Consider the following 19,710-nt stretch of genomic DNA (forward strand, 5'->3'; position numbering starts at 1 on the left):
CTGAGTAGAGAGAGAAGGAAGATACTGCTATTGCGCAGAGAGAGAAGGAAGATACTGCATATTGCACAATTAAGAAATGCTTTCTTTTCCAAAGTGTCCGTCCGTTATTTTGGCAACAGATTGCAGATCAAATCTGCAGTGTTTTCACCAGAGTTTTAAGAAGGAACTGCTTCGGTCCAGCGACGCGATCAGTCAGGTCTCTTCAAGTAGCTTCCTGAGATTTCACTGAATCTGGTTTGGTTGGATTATAGACAGGTTAAATGCATATAATTTGATAACAATAGAATGCATTAGAGGCTGATGAGCGAAGAACACTCCCACAATGGACTCTTGACAATCCCCAACAAGATCATTATACTATTCACCCATTATGTAACCAAATGGAGAATGGTCACACAAAAAAAGATGCTATTGTGAAAGCAGAGCTATTGTCGCACTTAATTATAAGTTGTTAGCTCAGTGACAGAGCTGACTGCGTGGCATGTTTGAGCAGTTTCATGGAGAGTGGCAAGGTGACAATGACAGTATTTACAGTACCTTAAGATAGTGTTCACACAACTTGACTTCCCACATTTTATTGTGTTACAGCTTGAATTTAAAATCTATTTAATTGAGATTGTGTCACTGACCTACACATATCATGTAAATTTTTTTACAATTTTTTTTTACAAATTTGTTAAACATGAAAAGCTGAAATGTCTTGTGTCAAGTATTCAATGCCTTCATAATGGCAAGCCTTAAGTTCAGGAGTAAAAATGTGCTTAATAAGTCACATAATAAGTTGCATGGACACACTGTGTGCAATAATAGTGTTCAACATTTAAAAAATTAGGACTACATCATCTCTGTACCCCACACATACAATTATCTGTTAGGTCCGTAAGTCGAGCAGTGAATTTCATACAGATTCAACCACAAAGACCAGGGCGGTTTTCCAATGCCTCACAAAGAAGGGCACCTATTGGTAGATGGGTAAATGCGGCATGGTGTTGTTATTAAGTGCACATTGTATGTTGTATCAATACACCCAGTCACTACAAAGGTAAGCATCCTTCCTAACTCAGTTGCCAGAGAGGAAGGAAACCACTCAGGGATTTCACCATGAGGACAATGGCGACTTTAAAAAGAGTTAGCATTTAATGCCTGTGATAGGAGTGTTGGATTTTGGGTGAAACTTTGAACATTGTTATACTGAGAAGTATAGGAACATTAGTTCCAAAAGAGACATGAGGGGTGCCATAAAGAAGCTTGGGAGGGGCGGAGTGCAGGGAACACCATTGCATGTGGCAGTACTGATAAGGGGAGAAATCGTTGAAGGCTCATGTCACTTAGCTCCCTGTTCAGCAATAATGATGCAATGTTTAGAGATAAGGAGGAAACTCCACCCAAAGTGGGGTATGAATACTACTACGGGGAAAGCCATGTCTGTGTCTGAAATACTGCTGAATCGACCATTTGGGAAGAATTCAACTTGGTTAAGCTTCTCTAGTGTCCGTGAGTGATCTACTCTGAAAATAAGAACCTAACAGGAGAAAGCAGAGGATGGATCAACATTGTAGTTACTCCACAATACTAACCTAAATAACAGAATGAAAAGAAGGAAGGAAGCCTATTCCAAAGCATGCATCCTGTTTGCAATAAGGCCCTGAAGTAAAACTGTAAAAAACATGGCAAAGAAATTAACTTTATGTCCTGAATACAAGTGTTAACTTTGGGGCAAATCCAACAAAACACATCACTGAGTACCACTTCATATTTTCAAGCATAGTGGTGGCTGCTTCATGTTATGGGTATGCTTGTCATCGGCAAGGACTAGGGAGTTTTATAAGGATAGAAATAAATGGAATAGAGCTAAGCACAGGCAAAATCCTATAGGAAAACCTGGTTCAGTCTGCTTTCCAACAGACACTGGGAGACAAATTCACCTTTCTGCAAGACAATAGCCTAAAACACAAGGCCAAATATACACTGGAGTTGCTTACCAAGATGACATTGAATGTTCCTGAGTGGCCTAGTTACAGTTTTGACATAAATCGTCTTGAAAATCTATGGCAAGACTTAAAAATGGCTGTCCAGCAATGATCAACAAACAACTTGACAGAGCTTGACGAATTTTCAAAGAATAATGTTGTACAATCCAGGTGTGCAAAGCTCTTGCAGACTTACCCAGAAACACTCATAGGTGTATTCACTACCAAAGGGGATTCTAACATGTATTGGCTCAGGAGTGTGAATACTTATTTAAATTATATTTCTGTATTTCATTTTCAAATAAATAGCTTTTTTTTGTTTGTTGCAAAAATGTCTAAAAACATGTTTTCAATTTGTCATTATGGGGTGTTGTCTGTAGATTGAATAAGGCAAGGGGTATGAATACATTCTGAAGGTGCTGTACACACCCACCCAAACATGGCACAGGAGCTGGGTAAACCAGGACAAGCTAGATTAGTAACTATTAGCTACTCCCAAAGAGTAACCTTTAATGAAGTGGATGAAACAAACAGTAGCAAACAGTGAGCTTGAAAAGGTTTGTCGACAACTCCCCATAGATTTCTGCATTGAAGTCGGCCTGTGATCTGTGTTGCACAACGTGTCTGAAACAAAATATGCTCCGAATCATCCTTCATGTCTGAATCCAGGTGAATTCAGTTTCAGCTCATTCCCATGGCATGATGCAAATGAAAGACGACAAACGCAAAGGTCCATTTTACTTTATCCCGTCATTAGGATACATTTACACATTAAGTATTGTAAAATAGTGCTTAAACTTAAAACCGAAAGCAATTAACATTTAAATAGCATGGATTTTTAACACAAGTGGATTTTTACAATTTTCTATGGGAAACGTTTGGGAAAATGACATCAAAACCCACGTATTACACATATTCATAACATGATATAGAATGACAGAGATTCTTGACTGACCAAGTCATTCTTTGAGTTTTCCAACTGTTTGTTAAGATACATTCCAGATTTATCATGCATTATAACGCCATCTACTGTATAGCAGGGCTAATATGGCTGGATTCTTATTGGATTGCAATTGTTAATATGTTAACTAATTCCCATTGCTGCACTGTTATCTCAGACAAAGCTCTTACTTGGTGCGTGCATAGTCCCCTACGGAACCCAACAAGTTCAACTGCTTCTCAAGAACCACAATCTTGAAGTCCATGTAACACGAGGACAAGACAAGGACACTTACTCTGCAAAGACAACTCAAAAACGTCACACACCGATACGAGGGCTGGAATCCCAGGAACACTTTGGCTTTCAATAAGTAACCAATTTTTACAATTCAACTCCCATTGTTGAATCATCTCCCACATGACACAAACACACAATCCCACAACCAAGTTAACACCCAGGCCGGGACAAAACGGCCAGGTCACTTGCCTTGTTTCGACATGCCCAGCGACAAGTGAAATGATTAGGGAAATAACTTGTCAGGTGACTTCGACACCACCTTATCACCCATAATGAGAGGTTACTCACAGGAACTAAAAGACAAGTAGATGGGTGTTCAATGATGTCGGCTGTGGCGATTTCACTTTGAATTCAACCCCCCTGGGCAGGCTTGGACAGCCTTACAGATGAGACAGGATTAGATTAATTAAATTTACTAAGCTTTTGCACCTGTGAAATGTTTCTTTTTTTTCTCTCCAGAATGGATTAAAATCTCAAATAGAAAAAGCTAAACAAATCTTTATCGACACTTGCAGAACTGCATCTTTACGATCTTAACCTTTCTATTAATGTTTATTTACATTATGTTCCACTCTTCAGCTTCCATTCCCTCTGGGAAATGGTAGGTGCCTGGCCCGGAGAATGGATCATTATCAAAAGAGTCTGTTTCCATTGCGTCGTGCTCATGCGTAGGGGCATCATGCAATTCTGGTGGGCTCGGTGCTTTTGGTTCGGGGTCTAGAGGTGGATGTCCGCATGCACAGCCATCTCTCTGTTCTTCACCGCGCCCAGGAGCGTGCCTGGGATGCTGGGAAACTCTGCACAAACAAACACAGAATGTTCTCTGTGAACACTACAGGCCGCTAAGCATGTAAACATTATTAACGTCGCTTCTCATCTCCTTTCGATTCAATAGGCCTAACTACTAACATTATCAGATGTGGCCTTGTTAATGGGTATCTAATCCGGCTCGCTTGTGCGCACTGAGACCATGTTAGCCCACTGAGCTAAAGCCTAGGCATTCTCTTGGGGGGGCGAACAGGAGTCTTTAGGTCTCAGGCAAGATTACACTTCCGGTACATGTGGCTCACTTAACCACCTTGTTATACTCAGCCCTCCAATAAGCACATGCAGTGAACAGGTGAAATTACGCACAGGTCTTGATAGTTGTACGAGGACAATCCGCCTACAACCAATCAATACTTTATCTTTGCAAATAGATGTTATTGATTTGTTTAAACAAACCATAAAGTCATGACTGTATCACCATGTAAAAACTAAATAGTGTCTGTTTAAATACAGTTGAACTCTTAGGTCTACAGGCTACAAGAAAAATTTTTTTGTCTACAACTGTGTTTGGGCAAAGAAGCATAAGTAACTGAAAGCATCTGATTGCACCTGGCAGTCCAACACATGACTCAATACTACTTGTGATTCCAACTTAGCTTCTTTTTAAAATGTTTGTATTTCACCTTTATTTAACCAGGTAGGCTAGTTGAGAACACCTTTATTTAACCAGGTAGGCAAGTTCTCATTTACAACTGCGACCTGGCCAAGATAAAGCATAGCAGTGTGACACAGACAACAACACAGAGTTACACATGGAATAAACAATAAACAAGCCAATAACACAATAAACAAGTCAATGACACATTAGGGGAAAAAAGTATAGTGAAAAAAAAATACAGTGTGTGCAAAAGGCATGAGGAGGTCGGCAATAAATAGGCCATAGTAGCGAACAATTACAATTTAGCAGATTAACACTGGAGTGATAAATGAGTAGATTATGATGTGCAAGTAGAGATACTGGTGCAAAAGAGCAGAAAAGTAAATAAAAATGGGGATGAGGTAGGTAGATTGTGTGGGATATTTACAGATGGACAATGTACAGCTGCAGCGATTGGTTAGCTGCTCAGATAGCTGATGTTTAAAGTTGGTGAAGGAAATATAAGTCTACAGCTTCAGCGATTCCAGTCACTGGCAGCAGAGAACTGGAAGGAAAGGCAGCCAAATGAGATGTTGGCTTTGGGGATGATCAGTGAGATTTTCCTGCTGGAACGTGTGCTACGGGTGGGTGTTGTTATCGTGACCAGTGAACTGAGATAAGGCGGAGCTTTACCTAGCATAGACTTATAGATGACCTGGAGCCAGTGGGTCTGGTGACGAATATGTAGCGAGGGCCAGCCGACTAGAGCATACAGGTCGCAGTGGTGGGTAGTATGAGGTGATTTGGTAACAAAACGGGTGGCACTGTGATAGACTGCATCCAGTTTGCTGAGTAGAGTATTGGAAGCTATTTTGTAGATGACATCGCCGAAGTTGAGGATCGGTAGGATAGTCAGTTTTACGAGGGTAAGTTTGGCGGCGTGAGGCTTTGTTGCAAAATAGAAAGCCCATTCTAGATTTGATTTTGGATTGGAGATGTTTGATGAGTCTGGAAGGAGAGTTTACAGTCTAGCCAGACACCTAGGTATTTATAGTTGTCCACATATTCTAGGTCGGAACCGTCCAGGGTGGTGATGCTAGTCGGGCGGGCGGGTGCGGGCAGCGAACGGTTGAAAAGCATGCATTTGTTTTTACTAGCGTTTAAGAGCAGTTGGAGGCCACAGAAGGAGTGTTGTATGGCATTGATGCTCATTTGGAGGTTAGCTAGCACAGTGTCCAAAGAAGGGACAGAAGTAAACAAAATGGTGTCGTCTGCGTAGAGGTGGATCAGAGACTCACCCGCAGCAAGAGCGACATCATTGATATATACAGAAAAGAGTCGGCCCGAGAATTGAACCCTGTGGTACCCCCATAGAGACTGCCAGAGGTCCCAACAACAGGCCCTCCGATTTGACACACTGAACTCTGTCTGACAATACGAAAGAGAAGTTTAACAGGCTGGTAATAGGGGTTGCAACAATGGTGGCAGATAGTTTTAGAAATAGAGGGTCCAGATTGTCAAGCCCAGCTGATTTGTACGGGTCCAGGTTTTGCAGCTCTTTCAGAACATCTGCTATCTGGATTTGGGTGAAGGAGAAGCTGGGGAGGCTTGGGCGAGTAGCTGCGGGGGGAAGCTGTTGGCCGAGGTTGGAGTAGCCAGGAGGAAGGCATGGCCAGCCGTAGAGAAATGCAGTGGCATTTACACTATTAGGCTATTGGATGCTGTTAGTACTGCTCTTTGTTAATCTGTATAGATAAGATTCCTAACTCAGGGACAACTTCTTCAATTTCTCTTTTAATCTTTCTCTCCACTTATGTAAGGGTATAGTCATCGTTTATTTCTGTCTCCATGATGTTGCATATCTCTGTCTTTGTGTGTTATGATTGTATTGTCTTTCACCAGGAGGATGGTTGGATACCCCTGCCATCATAGAGGGAAGCTGTTCTCAGCAGTGGAAGTTCGGAAAGTGTTCATACCTCTTCACTTTTTCCACATTTTGTTACATTACACAGCCTTATTCTAAAATGGATTAAATCATTTTTCCCCTCATCAATCTACACACAATGCATCATAATGACAAAGCGAAAACAGAAGTACCTTATTTACATAATTATTCAGACCCTTTGCTATGAAACTCGACATTGAGCTCAGGTGCATCCTGTTTCCATTGATCATCCTTGAGATGTTTCTACAACTTGATTGGAATCCACCTGTGGTAAATTCAAATGATTGGACATGATTTGGAAAGGCACACACCTGTCTATATAAGGTCCCACAGTTGACAGTGCATGTCAGAGCAAAAACCAAGCAATGAGGTTGAAGGAATTGTCCGTAGCACTTTGAGACAGGATTGTATCGAGGCACAGCTCTGGGGAAGGGTACCAAAACATTTCTACAGCATTGAAGGTCCCCAAGAACACAGAGGCCTCCATCATTCTTAAATTTAAGTTTGGAACCAAGAAGACTCTTTGGCTGCCCTGCCAAACTGAGCAATCGTGGGAGAAGGGCCTCAGGGAGATGACCAAGAACCCGATGGTCACTCTGACAGAGCTCCAGAGTTAGTCTGTGAAGATGGGCAACCTTCCAGAAGGACAACCATCTCTGCAGCGCTCCACCAATCAGGCCTTTATGGTAGAGTGACCAGACGGAAGCCACTCCTCAGTAACAAAGCTCCGTTGTCATGAGTCTGCGCAACACTGCCAGGACCTAGGATCAAAGGAGACACTCAAGGTTTTTAATCCTATATCTCTTGACTCGTGAAAATAGTCATGACTTCAGTGAAAAGGTTATTTAAATTGAACGTTTCATTCCATTTGAGTTGTGGGTCTAGACCCTCGGTAGTTTATACGCTCTAGAAAGGCATGCAAGTCTGGCTGTATTTTAACTTCTGATACTGAGATGCACTGTCTGTTGTGGCTCATCATTCTCCCAGGTAATTCTATATCATGTGGCCGTATAGGGCTCCCAGCAGGCCCAGTTATTCAGGAAAGCTTAGTAACACATGCTCTGCCTCCTCTCTAAAACGAGTGGCTATTCCTCACGCACCTAGAGTCTAACATTTCAATATAGCCTAAATATTTGTCAGTTAACTTTGAAAAAGTATTAGCTTTTTATATATGACATAAACCCAACCGGTCACAATCTTTAAATCCGATTAGGTTCCTTCAAAAGTCCCCTGTAGGCTACCTGCACACGTCCGTCCAAAATACATAGCCGTGGGAATTAACAATTAACAATTCATTTTTAAAAAATTCTCAAAGTGTATTGTCAAAATGTTTTGACACCACTGTTTTCAATACTTCACGAGGATTATTTTTTATTTTTCTAAAATGTCTTATGTGTTGGAGAATGCAGAGGGAGGGATCTCAGAACATTCCTCCATACAGAATCCTTCCAGGTCCTTGATATCCTTCGTCTGCACTTATGGACTGCCCACTTCAATTCAAACCACTGGTTTTCAATGGGTTTCAAATCCGGAGACTGAGGTGGCCATTGCAAAATTAGATTTTGTGGCCAATTAGCCCTTTCTTTGTGTATTTAATGTGTGCTCTGGGTTATTGTCTTGCTGGAAAATCCACTTGTGGCTCAGTTTCAGCTTCCTGGCAGAGGCAACCTGGTTTTTGGCAAAAATATCCTGGTACTGGGTAAAGTTAATTTAAGCAATATATGGCCAAGGGCTGTATCCAGGCACACCGCGTTGTGTTGTACATAAGAACAGCCCTTAGCTGTGGTATACTGGCCAGTTACCACTAACCCCCGAGGTGCCTTATTGCTGTTATAAACTAGTGACCAACGTAATTAGAGCAGTAAAAATGTTTTGTCATACTCATGGCATACGGCTGTCAGCTAATCAGCATTCAGGGCTCGGACCACAGTTTTTAAAATGCAGTTAACCTTAACAAGGGCCCCAGGACTAGTATAAGTAAAATAGCCCCATAACATCCAAGGCTGTGACCCAAAATGCCCAGTTTTAATCAGTATTTGTTTATTTTACAACACATCATTTTGTACTTATGTGACGCAAGAAAAGTTTTCACAATGAACAATCAATGAATCAGAAGATAAATTGGGAGATATTTGCTGTAGGACCCCATATTGCCACCAGGTGGCACTATTGTCCAGTTTTGTGTGCTACGGAAGATGACGTTTCCCCTGACAAACACTGACCTAAGGTCTGTTTAGGTTATTCAAATCAATCTATCTTTCTCTTTCTCTCTGTCATATCCAGAAGAAGTGTGAGGCTTCTTACCGGAGGGTACTATAACCACTCCTCCAATGCCAAGTCCTCCAACGACCAGACCTACTCAAGCTTCTCCTACAGGGAGAGCCCAGTGAAGAAGTGGGTGTGACACACACACACACACACACACACCAGGAGGTTGATGGCACCTTAATTGAGGAGAACGGGCTCATCGTAATGGAATACATGGAATGATCATCCAACTCATCAAACACAGGGTTTCCATGTGGTTGATACTATTCCATTCACTTCATTTCAGCCATTATTATGAGCTGTCCACCCCTCTGCAGCCTCCTGTGATGTACACAGCTATGTACCGCAAACTCCTGTGTGTGTGTGTCATGAAATCTACCCCAATCCCAGAATTATTACTTTTTAGTGTAGCATCTATTTGGCCTCTAATTAAATCTCTCTATTTGGCCGAATTTGTGTGGTTTGATTATTGTTCTAATACTGCTGTGATTAAATCAGATTTTATCAACCAAAGCCCCAAAATATGCTAATTCCACTTTATCTGCTGACGCAGCCAGGTGGGTGATTTTTCATTCGGACTCGCTATTGTTAATAATACAGATTACTCATTCATGTGTGATTTACATGTGGCTTTATGTGGCTGGCTGGCTGTCTTTTCAGAGTTAGTGAAAAGAAGGTGTTGTGCCTGTCAGGGTCTTTCAGCGGTGGAGGAACAGTTTCCTCTGCATCATAGCCACAGAGGAACAGTTTCCTCTGCATCATAGCCACGGAGGAACAGTTTCCTCTGCATCATAGCCACAGAGGAACAGTTTCCTCTGCATCATAGCCACGGAGGAACAGTTTCCTCTGCATCATAGCCACGGAGGAACAGTTTCCTCTGCATCATAGCCACGGAGGAACAGTTTCCTCTGCATCATAGCCACGGAGGAACAGTTTCCTCTGCATCATAGCCACGGAGGAACAGTTTCCTCTGCATCATAGCCACGGAGGAACAGTTTCCTCTGCATCATAGCCACGGAGGAACAGTTTCCTCTGCATCATAGCCACGGAGGAACAGTTTCCTCTGCATCATAGCCACGGAGGAACAGTTTCCTCTGCATCATAGCCACGGAGGAACAGTTTCCTCTGCATCATAGCCACGGAGGAACAGTTTCCTCTGCATCATAGCCACGGAGGAACAGTTTCCTCTGCATCATAGCCACGGAGGAACAGTTTCCTCTGCATCATAGCCACGGAGGAACAGTTTCCTCTGCATCATAACCATGGGGCCAACAAAGGACTGATCTTAGTCATGCACAGCACAGAGCACTGCCTGCCTGTCTGTCTGTTCATCCATATAGCACTATGCCAGTGAAGCCTTGCTTGATATTGTCATGAGATCTCCTTGAAAACCCCTAATTATTCACGATGACCTACCCACACGTGTCCAGGAAACCTTGAGGATCTATTACCAAAGGTAACCTACACATGCATGAGCAAACACACACACTACGGGCTCGAGTGGTAGAAGTCAAATATCAGTGAACACAACCTGCGAACACAATCTCCTTGCAGACTGTTGTCATGGAAACATTGATGAAATGCACAAACAAATGTCTTTTAGCCTGTATATTTCACCCCTCTACTGCCATTTCACCTCTCCAAGGGCCCTGCTTAATTCTAGGGCTGTAAATAGAAAGAGTAGTTTGGCCGTTCTGCTTTCAATAAAAAAAAACATGATGATGCTCTCTCAGGTGACAGTATGTCAATCACAGGAGGTTGGTGGCATCTTAATTGGGGAGGACGGGTTCGTGGTAATGGCTGGAGCGGCATCGGTGAAATGGTATCAGATACAGGACACCAAACACATGGTTTCCATTTTTTCCAGGTGTTTGGTGCCATTCCATCTGCGCCGCTCCGTCCACTACTATGAGCCGCCCTCCCCTCAGCAGCCTCCACTGACATCCATCCATAACAGACACGTTTAATGAGATAGACAGGGCAGAAGTGAAGTGCCCCTCTGTAGGTCTCTCTCCTGGTGAGTGCAGCTGTTTAAATGCAGACCCCCAAAAGGACAAGCCGGGACAACGCTGTAATGGTGGCAATAGAGCGTGGACAGAATACATTTTATATGAGTCTGAATTGACCGTCGTTTATCTACAGCTGGTACGTAGATGCCACAATTATTATCCCCCCCCCCTTCTTTTTGTCATTCTTCCGCTATTTCTCATCTCCTCCCTTGCCTCATCACATCAATCTCTCTCTCTCTCTCTTTCACCCTCTCTCTCCCCTTCTCTCTGTTCTCCTGAGCAGCTCGCAGGCAAGCGATTGATTGCTTCCCAGACCTGACTAACGTCACAGCTGTTACTCTCTCTCTCACACACACACTCACTCAATCACTCACTCAATCACTTACACACACTCGCACAGAGAAAGAAAGAGGCACACACACACATCCTCCTAACTATCTTCTCACACGTTTCCAGGTACACAGTCATACACACAGCACTGTCCTCCTCTCACAAACTGGATAGTTCCTGCAAGATTTCTACAGTGTTTACGAAGTGTCAAGGAGCGCTGCTGCCTGCTGCCGGTAGACTGGTAAGTAACAATAACGTGTCACGAGCACAATGTTACTGTTCCAAATAATTCAGGCAATTGTTTTTGAGTCACACACAATAATTAGAATCTCGATGACGACTTGAGATGAAAATATCCAGCAAAGCTTCCGATTGAGTTGCCCTTGTGTTTTACATCTCGTTTTGTCCTTGGATAACCACGGTACAATTACATGTATATATTTACAGCTGTAAACTGCATAACGTGTAAAACAACTACCGCTGTATGGTAGTGACCACCATCCACTGGTGGAGAATGTAGTGAAACCCTGGGTGCTCATCTGCATGTTGTTGCCAATTGAATTGTTGTGTTGCGCCAATCATGACAACTACAAAGCAGTAGGCTATAGCAGAAAAGACTAGCAACCAGGCTAGTGAGCGATTCTCTCAGTGGCTCTGAATGCTATGCCTTTTGAGTTTGGTTAGGGAGAACAGCATGAGTGGGCTCTAGGGCCCTCTTTACCACACACACACACACACGTACACACACAAACTGTTTGGTGCGTTCTTCTAACATTAGAGCTGGCCTCTTCACTCTGGAGTGGATCTTCCCACTGAATCCCCTACGGAGGGGTGGAGCGTGACATTACTCTGCTGACAGGGCAGGTAGTCACACACACACACACACACACACACACACACACACACACACACACACACACACACGGATGAGTGGAAGACACTCACACACACTCTCTCACACACACACACACACACACACACACACACACACACACGGATGAGTGGAAGACACACACACACACGGATGAGTGGAAGACACACACACACACACACACACACAGGCCAACAGGGCTGGGGTCAGTTTGAATTGAAGGCAAAGTCCAATTTTGGAAGTCAACTTAAATAACCGTTCAAACTAAATGAAAAACAGCATCTATTTTCAATGACTACTGAGGAGTAGAAGAAATATATTTCAAAAGTCTCGACATTTTAGAATATTTAATAAAAATCACTTCCTGAATTGACTGCCTTCAATTCAAACTGACCCCAACCCTGCAGGCCAAGGAGTCCCCAGAACAGTCACGTAGCTGCATAACTCCATGGAAACCGGAGCACTGCTAATCGCATGTTATAAAAACACATACAGTGTGCTGAACAGCATGTTCTAATGAAACAGGTTGCTATTCAACTCCAGTAAGAACATAGTGCGCCGGACAATGCGGTAAAACAACGCTGTGTCTGATTTGAACACCCACACACACTATTTGCTAATAACAAGAACAACCGATGAAAGTCACCATCACATCTCAGAGGAGAAATAAAACTTCATTATGTCAATACTTAACTGCATATATTTCGGCAACGACTTCAACTTGCCTTTGGAAAATAGTGACAATAGCCTTTACATCTTTGTAAAATGATCATTTGACTTTTTTTTGTGTTTTCCCTGTTTAATGTTCAAGAATATAATGACAGAAATGAATTCACCGTTTTCAGGAGGAAGCATTACATAATAAGACAGGGGAAGTTAAATATGTTTGTTTTGGTTGAATGTTGCTCTAGGCCATGAGACATCAGTTCTGCTGGATAGCTTTGCATACAGTGCCTTCGGAAAGTATTCAGACCCCTTGACTTTTTCCACATTTTGTTACGTTACAGCCTTATTCTAAAACTGATTCAATTACAATCTACACACAATACCCTAACTGACAAATCAGAAACAGCTTTTTAGAAATTGTTGCTAATTTATAAAAATCAAAAAAATGAAATATCACATTTACATAACTATTCAGACTCTTTACTCAGTACTTTGTTGAAGCTCCTTTGGCAGCGATTACGGCATCAAGGCCTGATCGCCGACAACAATGAGACCTATAGGGAGGAGGTCAGAGAACTGTCAGTGTGGTGCCAGAACAACAACCTCTCCCTCAATGTGAGCAAGACAAAGGAGCTGATCGTGGACTACAGGAAAAGGCGGACCGAAAAGGCCCCCATTAACATCGACGGGGATCTGTAGTGGAGCGGGTCGAGAGTTTCAAGTTCCTTGGTGTCCACATCACCAACAAACTATCATGGTCCAAACACACCAAGAACGTCGTGAAGAGGGGACGACACAACCTTTTCCCCTCAGGACACTGAAAAGATTTGGCATGGGTCCCCAGATCCTTAAAGTTCTACAGCTGTACCATCGAGAGCATCACCGCCTGGTATGGCAACTGAGGGTAGTGCGTACTGCCCAGTACATCACTGGGGCCAAGCTTCCTGCCACCCAGGACCTGTATAATACAAAGTGACAAAGTTTGATTTAAAGGGTATGACGCTACAAGTTTGGCACACCTGTATTTGGGGATCATGTGTGCCAATCAGGTTCAAGTCCGGGCTCTGGCTGGGCCACTCAAGGACATTCAGTAAATTTCCCAAAACCACTCCTGCGTTGTCTTGGCTGTGTGTTTAGGGTCGTTGTCCTGTTGGAAGGTGAACCTTCAACCCAGTCTGAGGTCCTGAGCAGTCTGGAGCAGATTTTCATCAAGGATCTTTCTGTACTTTACTCCGTTCATCTTTCCCTTGATCCTGACTAGTCTCCCAGTTCCTGCCGCTGAAAAACATCCCCACAGAATGATGCTGCCACCACCATGCTTCACCTTAGGGATGGTGCCAATTTTCCTGCAGACATGATGCTTGGCATTCTGGCCAAAGAGTTCAAACCTTCTCCTCCGATTACTCAGTTTGGCCGGGCGGCCAGCTCTAGGAAGAGCCTTGGTGGTTCCAAAATTCTTCTTGACCTTCAATGCTGCAGACATTTTTTGGCACCCTTCCCCAGATCTGTGCCTCGACACTATCCTGTCTCGGAGCTCTACGGACAATTCGACCTCATGGCTTGGTTTTTGCTCTGATATGCACTGTCAATTGTGGGACCTTATATAGACAGGTGTGTGCCTTTCCAATCAATTAAATTTACCACAGGTGGACTCCAAGTTATAGAAACATCACCAGGATGATCAATGGAATCAGGAATCACTGGAGCTCAATTTCGATACCCAATAGCAAAGGGTCTGAAAATGTCTGTAAATAAGGTATTTCTGTTTCTGTATTTCTGGGGAAGGGTACCAATTCCTAAACCTGTTTTTTTTCCGCTTTGTCATTAGGGGTATTGTGTATAGATCGTTGAGGAAAAAAATATTTCCTCAATTTTAGAATAAGGCTGTAACAAAACAAAATGTGGAAAAAGTCAAGGGGTTTGAATACTTTCCGCAGCCACAGAGTGTCAAAAACATGAGGAACAGCATCCTAAAAGGGGTGAGGGCACCCCTTTTTGTCCTCAGAACAGCCTAAATTTGTTGGTACACGGACTACAAGGTGCAGAAAGCGTTCCACAGGGATGCTGGCCCACGTTGACTCCAATGCTTCCCACAGTTGGCAAGTTGGCTGGATGTCCTTTGGGTGATGGACCATTCTTGATACACACAGGAAACTGTTAAGCTTGAAAACCCCAGTAGTGTTGCAGGTCTTCACACACTCAGACCTTGCGCCTGGCACCTACCATACCCCGTTCAAAGGCATTTAAATATTTTGTCTTGCCCATTCACCCTCTGAATGGCACACATAAACAATCCATGTCTCAAGTCTGTCTCCTCCCCTTCATCTATACGGAAACGGAAAGAGCAGTTGTTCCTAATGTTTTGTACACTGTGTGAATCACATCTCTGTGTGCCCAGAAATGAGACAAAGGTGCCTTCCCCTCCTCTCCTCTCCTGACGCCCACACACGACACTGTGCCTGAGTCTCCTCCATGCTGCTTGTCATCCATTCTGCATAGGAAATAGTGATTACCACTTCTCTATGGCCTGCACAGACTCATGGCCAGAGAGAGCGAGAGAGAAGTAATGACAAGAGACACACACAGACACCCACATATTTTGGAATGTCAATATCATAAAACCATAACTAAATTATCCAGATCTATCCCCTCATCAATCTCTCATTCTTGCCGAACTTAATTGGTTTTTTTTTTTACTTAAAAAAACAAACAGAATCATCTACTTATTTATTTTCAGTTCAAATGAAGGTTCTCCCACAGTGCACAGTTTTCTCCCTCTAAAAACATGTCTCACTGCCATCCTTCAGACCCTCAGAAAAGGCAAGGACGAGTAGCACAATGGCCTATAGAAACCAGCTGCCTCTGGCTGAGGCTGGAGAGGACGGGCGCAGAGCTGAATAGGCTCCCCATGAAAAGAAGCTGCCGCTTCAAAGGATCCTTTCTGTCCAGGTTGGAAGACAATTAGCCCAAGGCCTCCGCATCTTATCTATCTGGGATTTTAAACAGTAAACTGTTCTGACATGAGCAGCTAATACAGGTTAGGAGGTTTTGGATTGTGGTTAAAGACTTGAATGATTTGGATACATAACCAGACAAGCAGCCCCATGGGCACAGATGTAATTTCATCTAGTTTTCATTCGTTTTGGTTGAGTTGTCAACTAATGTGAATTCAATTTGAGATCAACAAAAAATGTCATTGTATTTAAGTTAAAAGTTGGGTAAAAAAAAAAGACGATGACTTTTGACAAATCCAAACGGTTTTCAACGTCGCTTCAACGTCATCCCGTTTCATTAGTTTGTTGAGATGACGTGGAAACAATGTTGATTCAGCCAGTTTTTGCCCAGTGGGAGACCACCGATTTACATGTTGCACTCATAACACTGTCTACTGTTTTGTTTGGTAAGTATGTTTTCCAGCGCTGTTGATGTTTACATGATCTGATGTCTGTCTTCTTCCCTTTTCTCCCACCTCACTTAATGACCAATCAACCGAAAGACCTAAATCAGTTGAATCATGGCTGTTGATGTTTACATGATCTGATGCCTGTCTTCTTCCCTTTTCTCCCACCTCCCTTAATGACCAATCAACCGAAAGACCTAAATCAGTTGAATCATGGCTGTTGCACCCAGAACCAAGGGTTGGTGATGTAAACTCTAATGAAACCAAACAGACCATTCCTTCTCTCTCATCTCCACAGACCACTGCTCTGTCTGAGTGTCTGAGATCCAGACCTACCTGTGCAGGTTGACTCCCCAAGCCAGAGAGCGAGAGATCATGGAGGGGGAGGAAGGTGTGATAGGGGACCCTCCCGAGCCGGGAAACCCCCTCCTCCAGGCCGTGTTCCTCTGCCGCCTGCGCCTTACACGTCTCCTTTTGGAGGGTGGAGCCTACATCAATGAGAGCGACGGGCGTGGCCAGACGGCCCTGATGGTGGCCTGTAAGACGCGGCACGCCGACAGGCAGAGCGCCAGCCGCACCCGCATGGTCCAGTACCTGCTGGAGAGCGGAGCCGACCCCAACATCCAGGACAAGGCGGGCCGCTCAGCCCTGATGCATGCCTGCCTGGAGAAGGCTGGGGCCGGGGTGGTGTCCCTGCTCCTGGCCAGTGGAGCGGACCCGGGCCTGGAGGACCATTCTGGGAGCTCAGCGCTGGTCCACTCGGTCACGGCCGGCGACAAGGAGGCTCTGAAGGTACTGCTGGACACCTGCAAGGCCCGAGGGAAGGAAGTGATCATCATTACCACCAACACACTCCCCTGTGGGACGTCCAGGACCAAACAGTACCTCAACGTGCCCCCTCTCACCCCCCTTGACCAGGGGGGAGGGCTGCACCTGACGGCTGCTCCTCCTTGCGCCTCACCCTCTGAGATCCAGCTCCTCACCTCCCCTCAGTGCACCTCCTCCTCCTCTCATCCTCCTCACCAAGTCTTTAACTTTAAGGAAGACCAGTGTTCTGGGTGTGAGACAGTCAGCTCCCAGCCTGACCCCCAGTCACATGCTCCCGTTCTGGAGCAGAGCAGGGTGGAAAGGCTGATGCAGCCCCTCCAGAGGCTGAACTCAGAGCCCTGGCTGAGGATTCCTGCCACTCTACTGGCCCTGCAACCTGACGCTGCTCCCTCGTCCTCAGATGACCTCCCAGACATCAGCCCAGAGGAGGAACTCTCCCTCATGACCAGCAGGTTGGGCTGGAACAACTACGACAACAGCGCCCCTATCTGGTACAACTGCAGTACTGACCTGGATAACAACACTTCTAATGTTATTAGCTTTAGCAAGTCTGAGGGGAGGTTGAATGAGGAAGAGGTAGGGGAAAGGGATCAGAGGGAGGAGGAAGAGGGGCTGTTGGTGCGTAAGTTGTCCTTTGCCGGCCTCTCTTCGCCACACTCTGCCTCCAACCCAAACCTCCACTCATACAGCATCGGGACAGGCCAAGGTCCCCCTTACCCATCTTTCTCCACTGGTACCAAACTCCGCGGCTGCCCCCTCCCCCTTCCTATGTCCAGCCTGCGCAGCATCATCCAGAGACGCCACCTGGGTGCCGACCACTACAACTCTGACCCCCAGCTGGCTGTGCCTACCGGGGGCTTCCCCGAGGAGGGCCGAACCCCGCTGGATAGCAGGAGACAGGCCACTTCCCGCTCCTCCACCCTTCTGACCTCCAGGGAATCACTGGTGGCCCCAAACCTGACCAAGAGAGCCCTCTCTGGGCTGGAGCGTCAGGGCTCAGGGGCCCTCCTCCTGGGCCACATCTCCCAGACCCGCCCAGGTTGCCTGCCGCCCCTGAACTCTCACCACCACACCCCCATCCCTCACATCGTTGGAGTCGCCAACCCCAGCCCCTGTGTCCTGGGCAGCAGTCCCAGCAGTAGGGCTGTCTGCCGGGAGGTAGCAGGCCTGAGGCCCCTCCTCCCCTCAGCTCCCTCCGGCCTCCCCAGAGACCTGAGGACCAGGAGGATGCTGCTGAGGAGACACTCCATACAGACAGAGCAGATCAAGTAGCTGGGAGACTTTGATGGGATGTTTGGCCACTGAGATCCAGCAGTGTCTGATAAACCAGTTTCTCAATATTGATCCTGGGGACACATGAGTGGAGCCTATATCTGCTAACTTAAAGGCATTGAAAAACACCTACAGTGCATTCGGAAAATATTCAGATCCTTTTATATTTTTCACATTTTGTTACGTTACAGCCTTATTCTAAAATTATTAAATTACATTTGTCTCCCATCAATCTACACACAATTTTTTTTTAAACCACGCTGACAAAGCAAAAACAGGTTTTCAGAAATGTTTGCACATTTATTAAAAATAAAAAACGTTATTTTGTTGACAGTGGATGTCAGAGCAAAAACCAAGGTCACCAAGAACCCGATGGTCACTCTGACAGAGCTCCAGAGTTCCTCTCTGGAGATGGGAGAACCTTCCAGAAGGACAACTATCTCTGCAGCACTCCACCAATCAAGCCTTTATGGTCGACTGGCCAAACGAAGCCACTCCCCAGCAAAATGCACACCACAGCCCGCTTGGAGTTTGCCAAAAGGCACCTAAAGTACTCTCAGACGATGAGAAACAAGAGTCTCTGGTCTGATGAAACCAAGATTAAACTCTTTGGCCTGAATGCCAAGCGTCACGTCTGGAGGAAACCAGGCACCATTCATCACCTGGCCAATACCATTCCTACGGTGAAGCATGGTGGTTGCAGCATCATGCTGTGGGGATGTTTTTCAGCGGCAGGGACTGGGAGACTAGTTAGGATCGAGGGAAAGATAAACGGAGTGAAGTACAGAGAGAGAACCTGCTCCAGAGCACTCAGACTGGGGCGAAGGTTCACCTTCCAACAGGACAATGACCCTAAGCACACAGCCAAGACAACGCAGGAGTCTATGAATGTCCTTCAGTGGCCCAGCCAGAGCACAAACTCTCTCCAATCGAACATCTCTGGAGACCTGAAAATACCTGTGCAGCGATGCTCCCCATCCTACCTGACAGAGCTTGATAGGATCTGCAGAGAATGGGAGAAACTCCCCAAATACAGGTGTGCTAAGCTTGTAGCGTCATACCCAAGAAGACTTGAGGCTGTAATTGCTGACAAAGGTGCTTCAGCAAAGTACTGAGTAAAGGGTTAAATACTTAAGTGAGATATTTCAGATTTTTTGCTTTGTTATTATGAGGTATTGTATGTAGATTGATGACGGGGGGGGGACAATTATATCCATTTCAGAATAAGACTATAACATAACAAAAATGTGGAAAAAGTCAAGGGGTCTGAATATTTTATGAATGCACTGTATATTAAATTTTTTTACTTAATGCATGACACATGACACATCCTAAAGAGTGAGAACGTTTCAAATACCTACCGTGTCACCATTCTACTGAGTCTTGTTAATGGGAGTAGCTGATTAATATGAGGACCTGTTTGTAGTGGGTCCCAGGACTGTGCTAAACCAACCTGCCAGGGAGAGACTGTAGCAATGTCCAGCCTTGTGTGTAGATTCCAGTGGACTG

The 19,710-nt window shown here is 44.8% G+C and overlaps 1 protein-coding gene across 1 annotated transcript; it reads left to right on the top strand.

The window, feature by feature from the left end:
- Positions 1-6,905: 6,905 nt before the first annotated feature.
- Positions 6,906-18,415, top strand: LOC109873680 (ankyrin repeat domain-containing protein 34A-like). The gene is made up of 3 exons (XM_031809626.1): positions 6,906-7,342; positions 8,841-11,405; positions 16,400-18,415. The coding sequence occupies exon 3, from the start codon at positions 16,477-16,479 to the stop codon at positions 18,199-18,201; it is 1,725 nt and encodes a 574-aa protein (XP_031665486.1). The 5' UTR covers positions 6,906-7,342; positions 8,841-11,405; positions 16,400-16,476; the 3' UTR covers positions 18,202-18,415.
- Positions 18,416-19,710: the final 1,295 nt, after the last annotated feature.

The sequence above is a fragment of the Oncorhynchus kisutch genome, linkage group LG29 (assembly GCF_002021735.2).
Source record: "Oncorhynchus kisutch isolate 150728-3 linkage group LG29, Okis_V2, whole genome shotgun sequence".
Taxonomy (NCBI): Eukaryota; Metazoa; Chordata; class Actinopteri; order Salmoniformes; family Salmonidae; genus Oncorhynchus; species Oncorhynchus kisutch.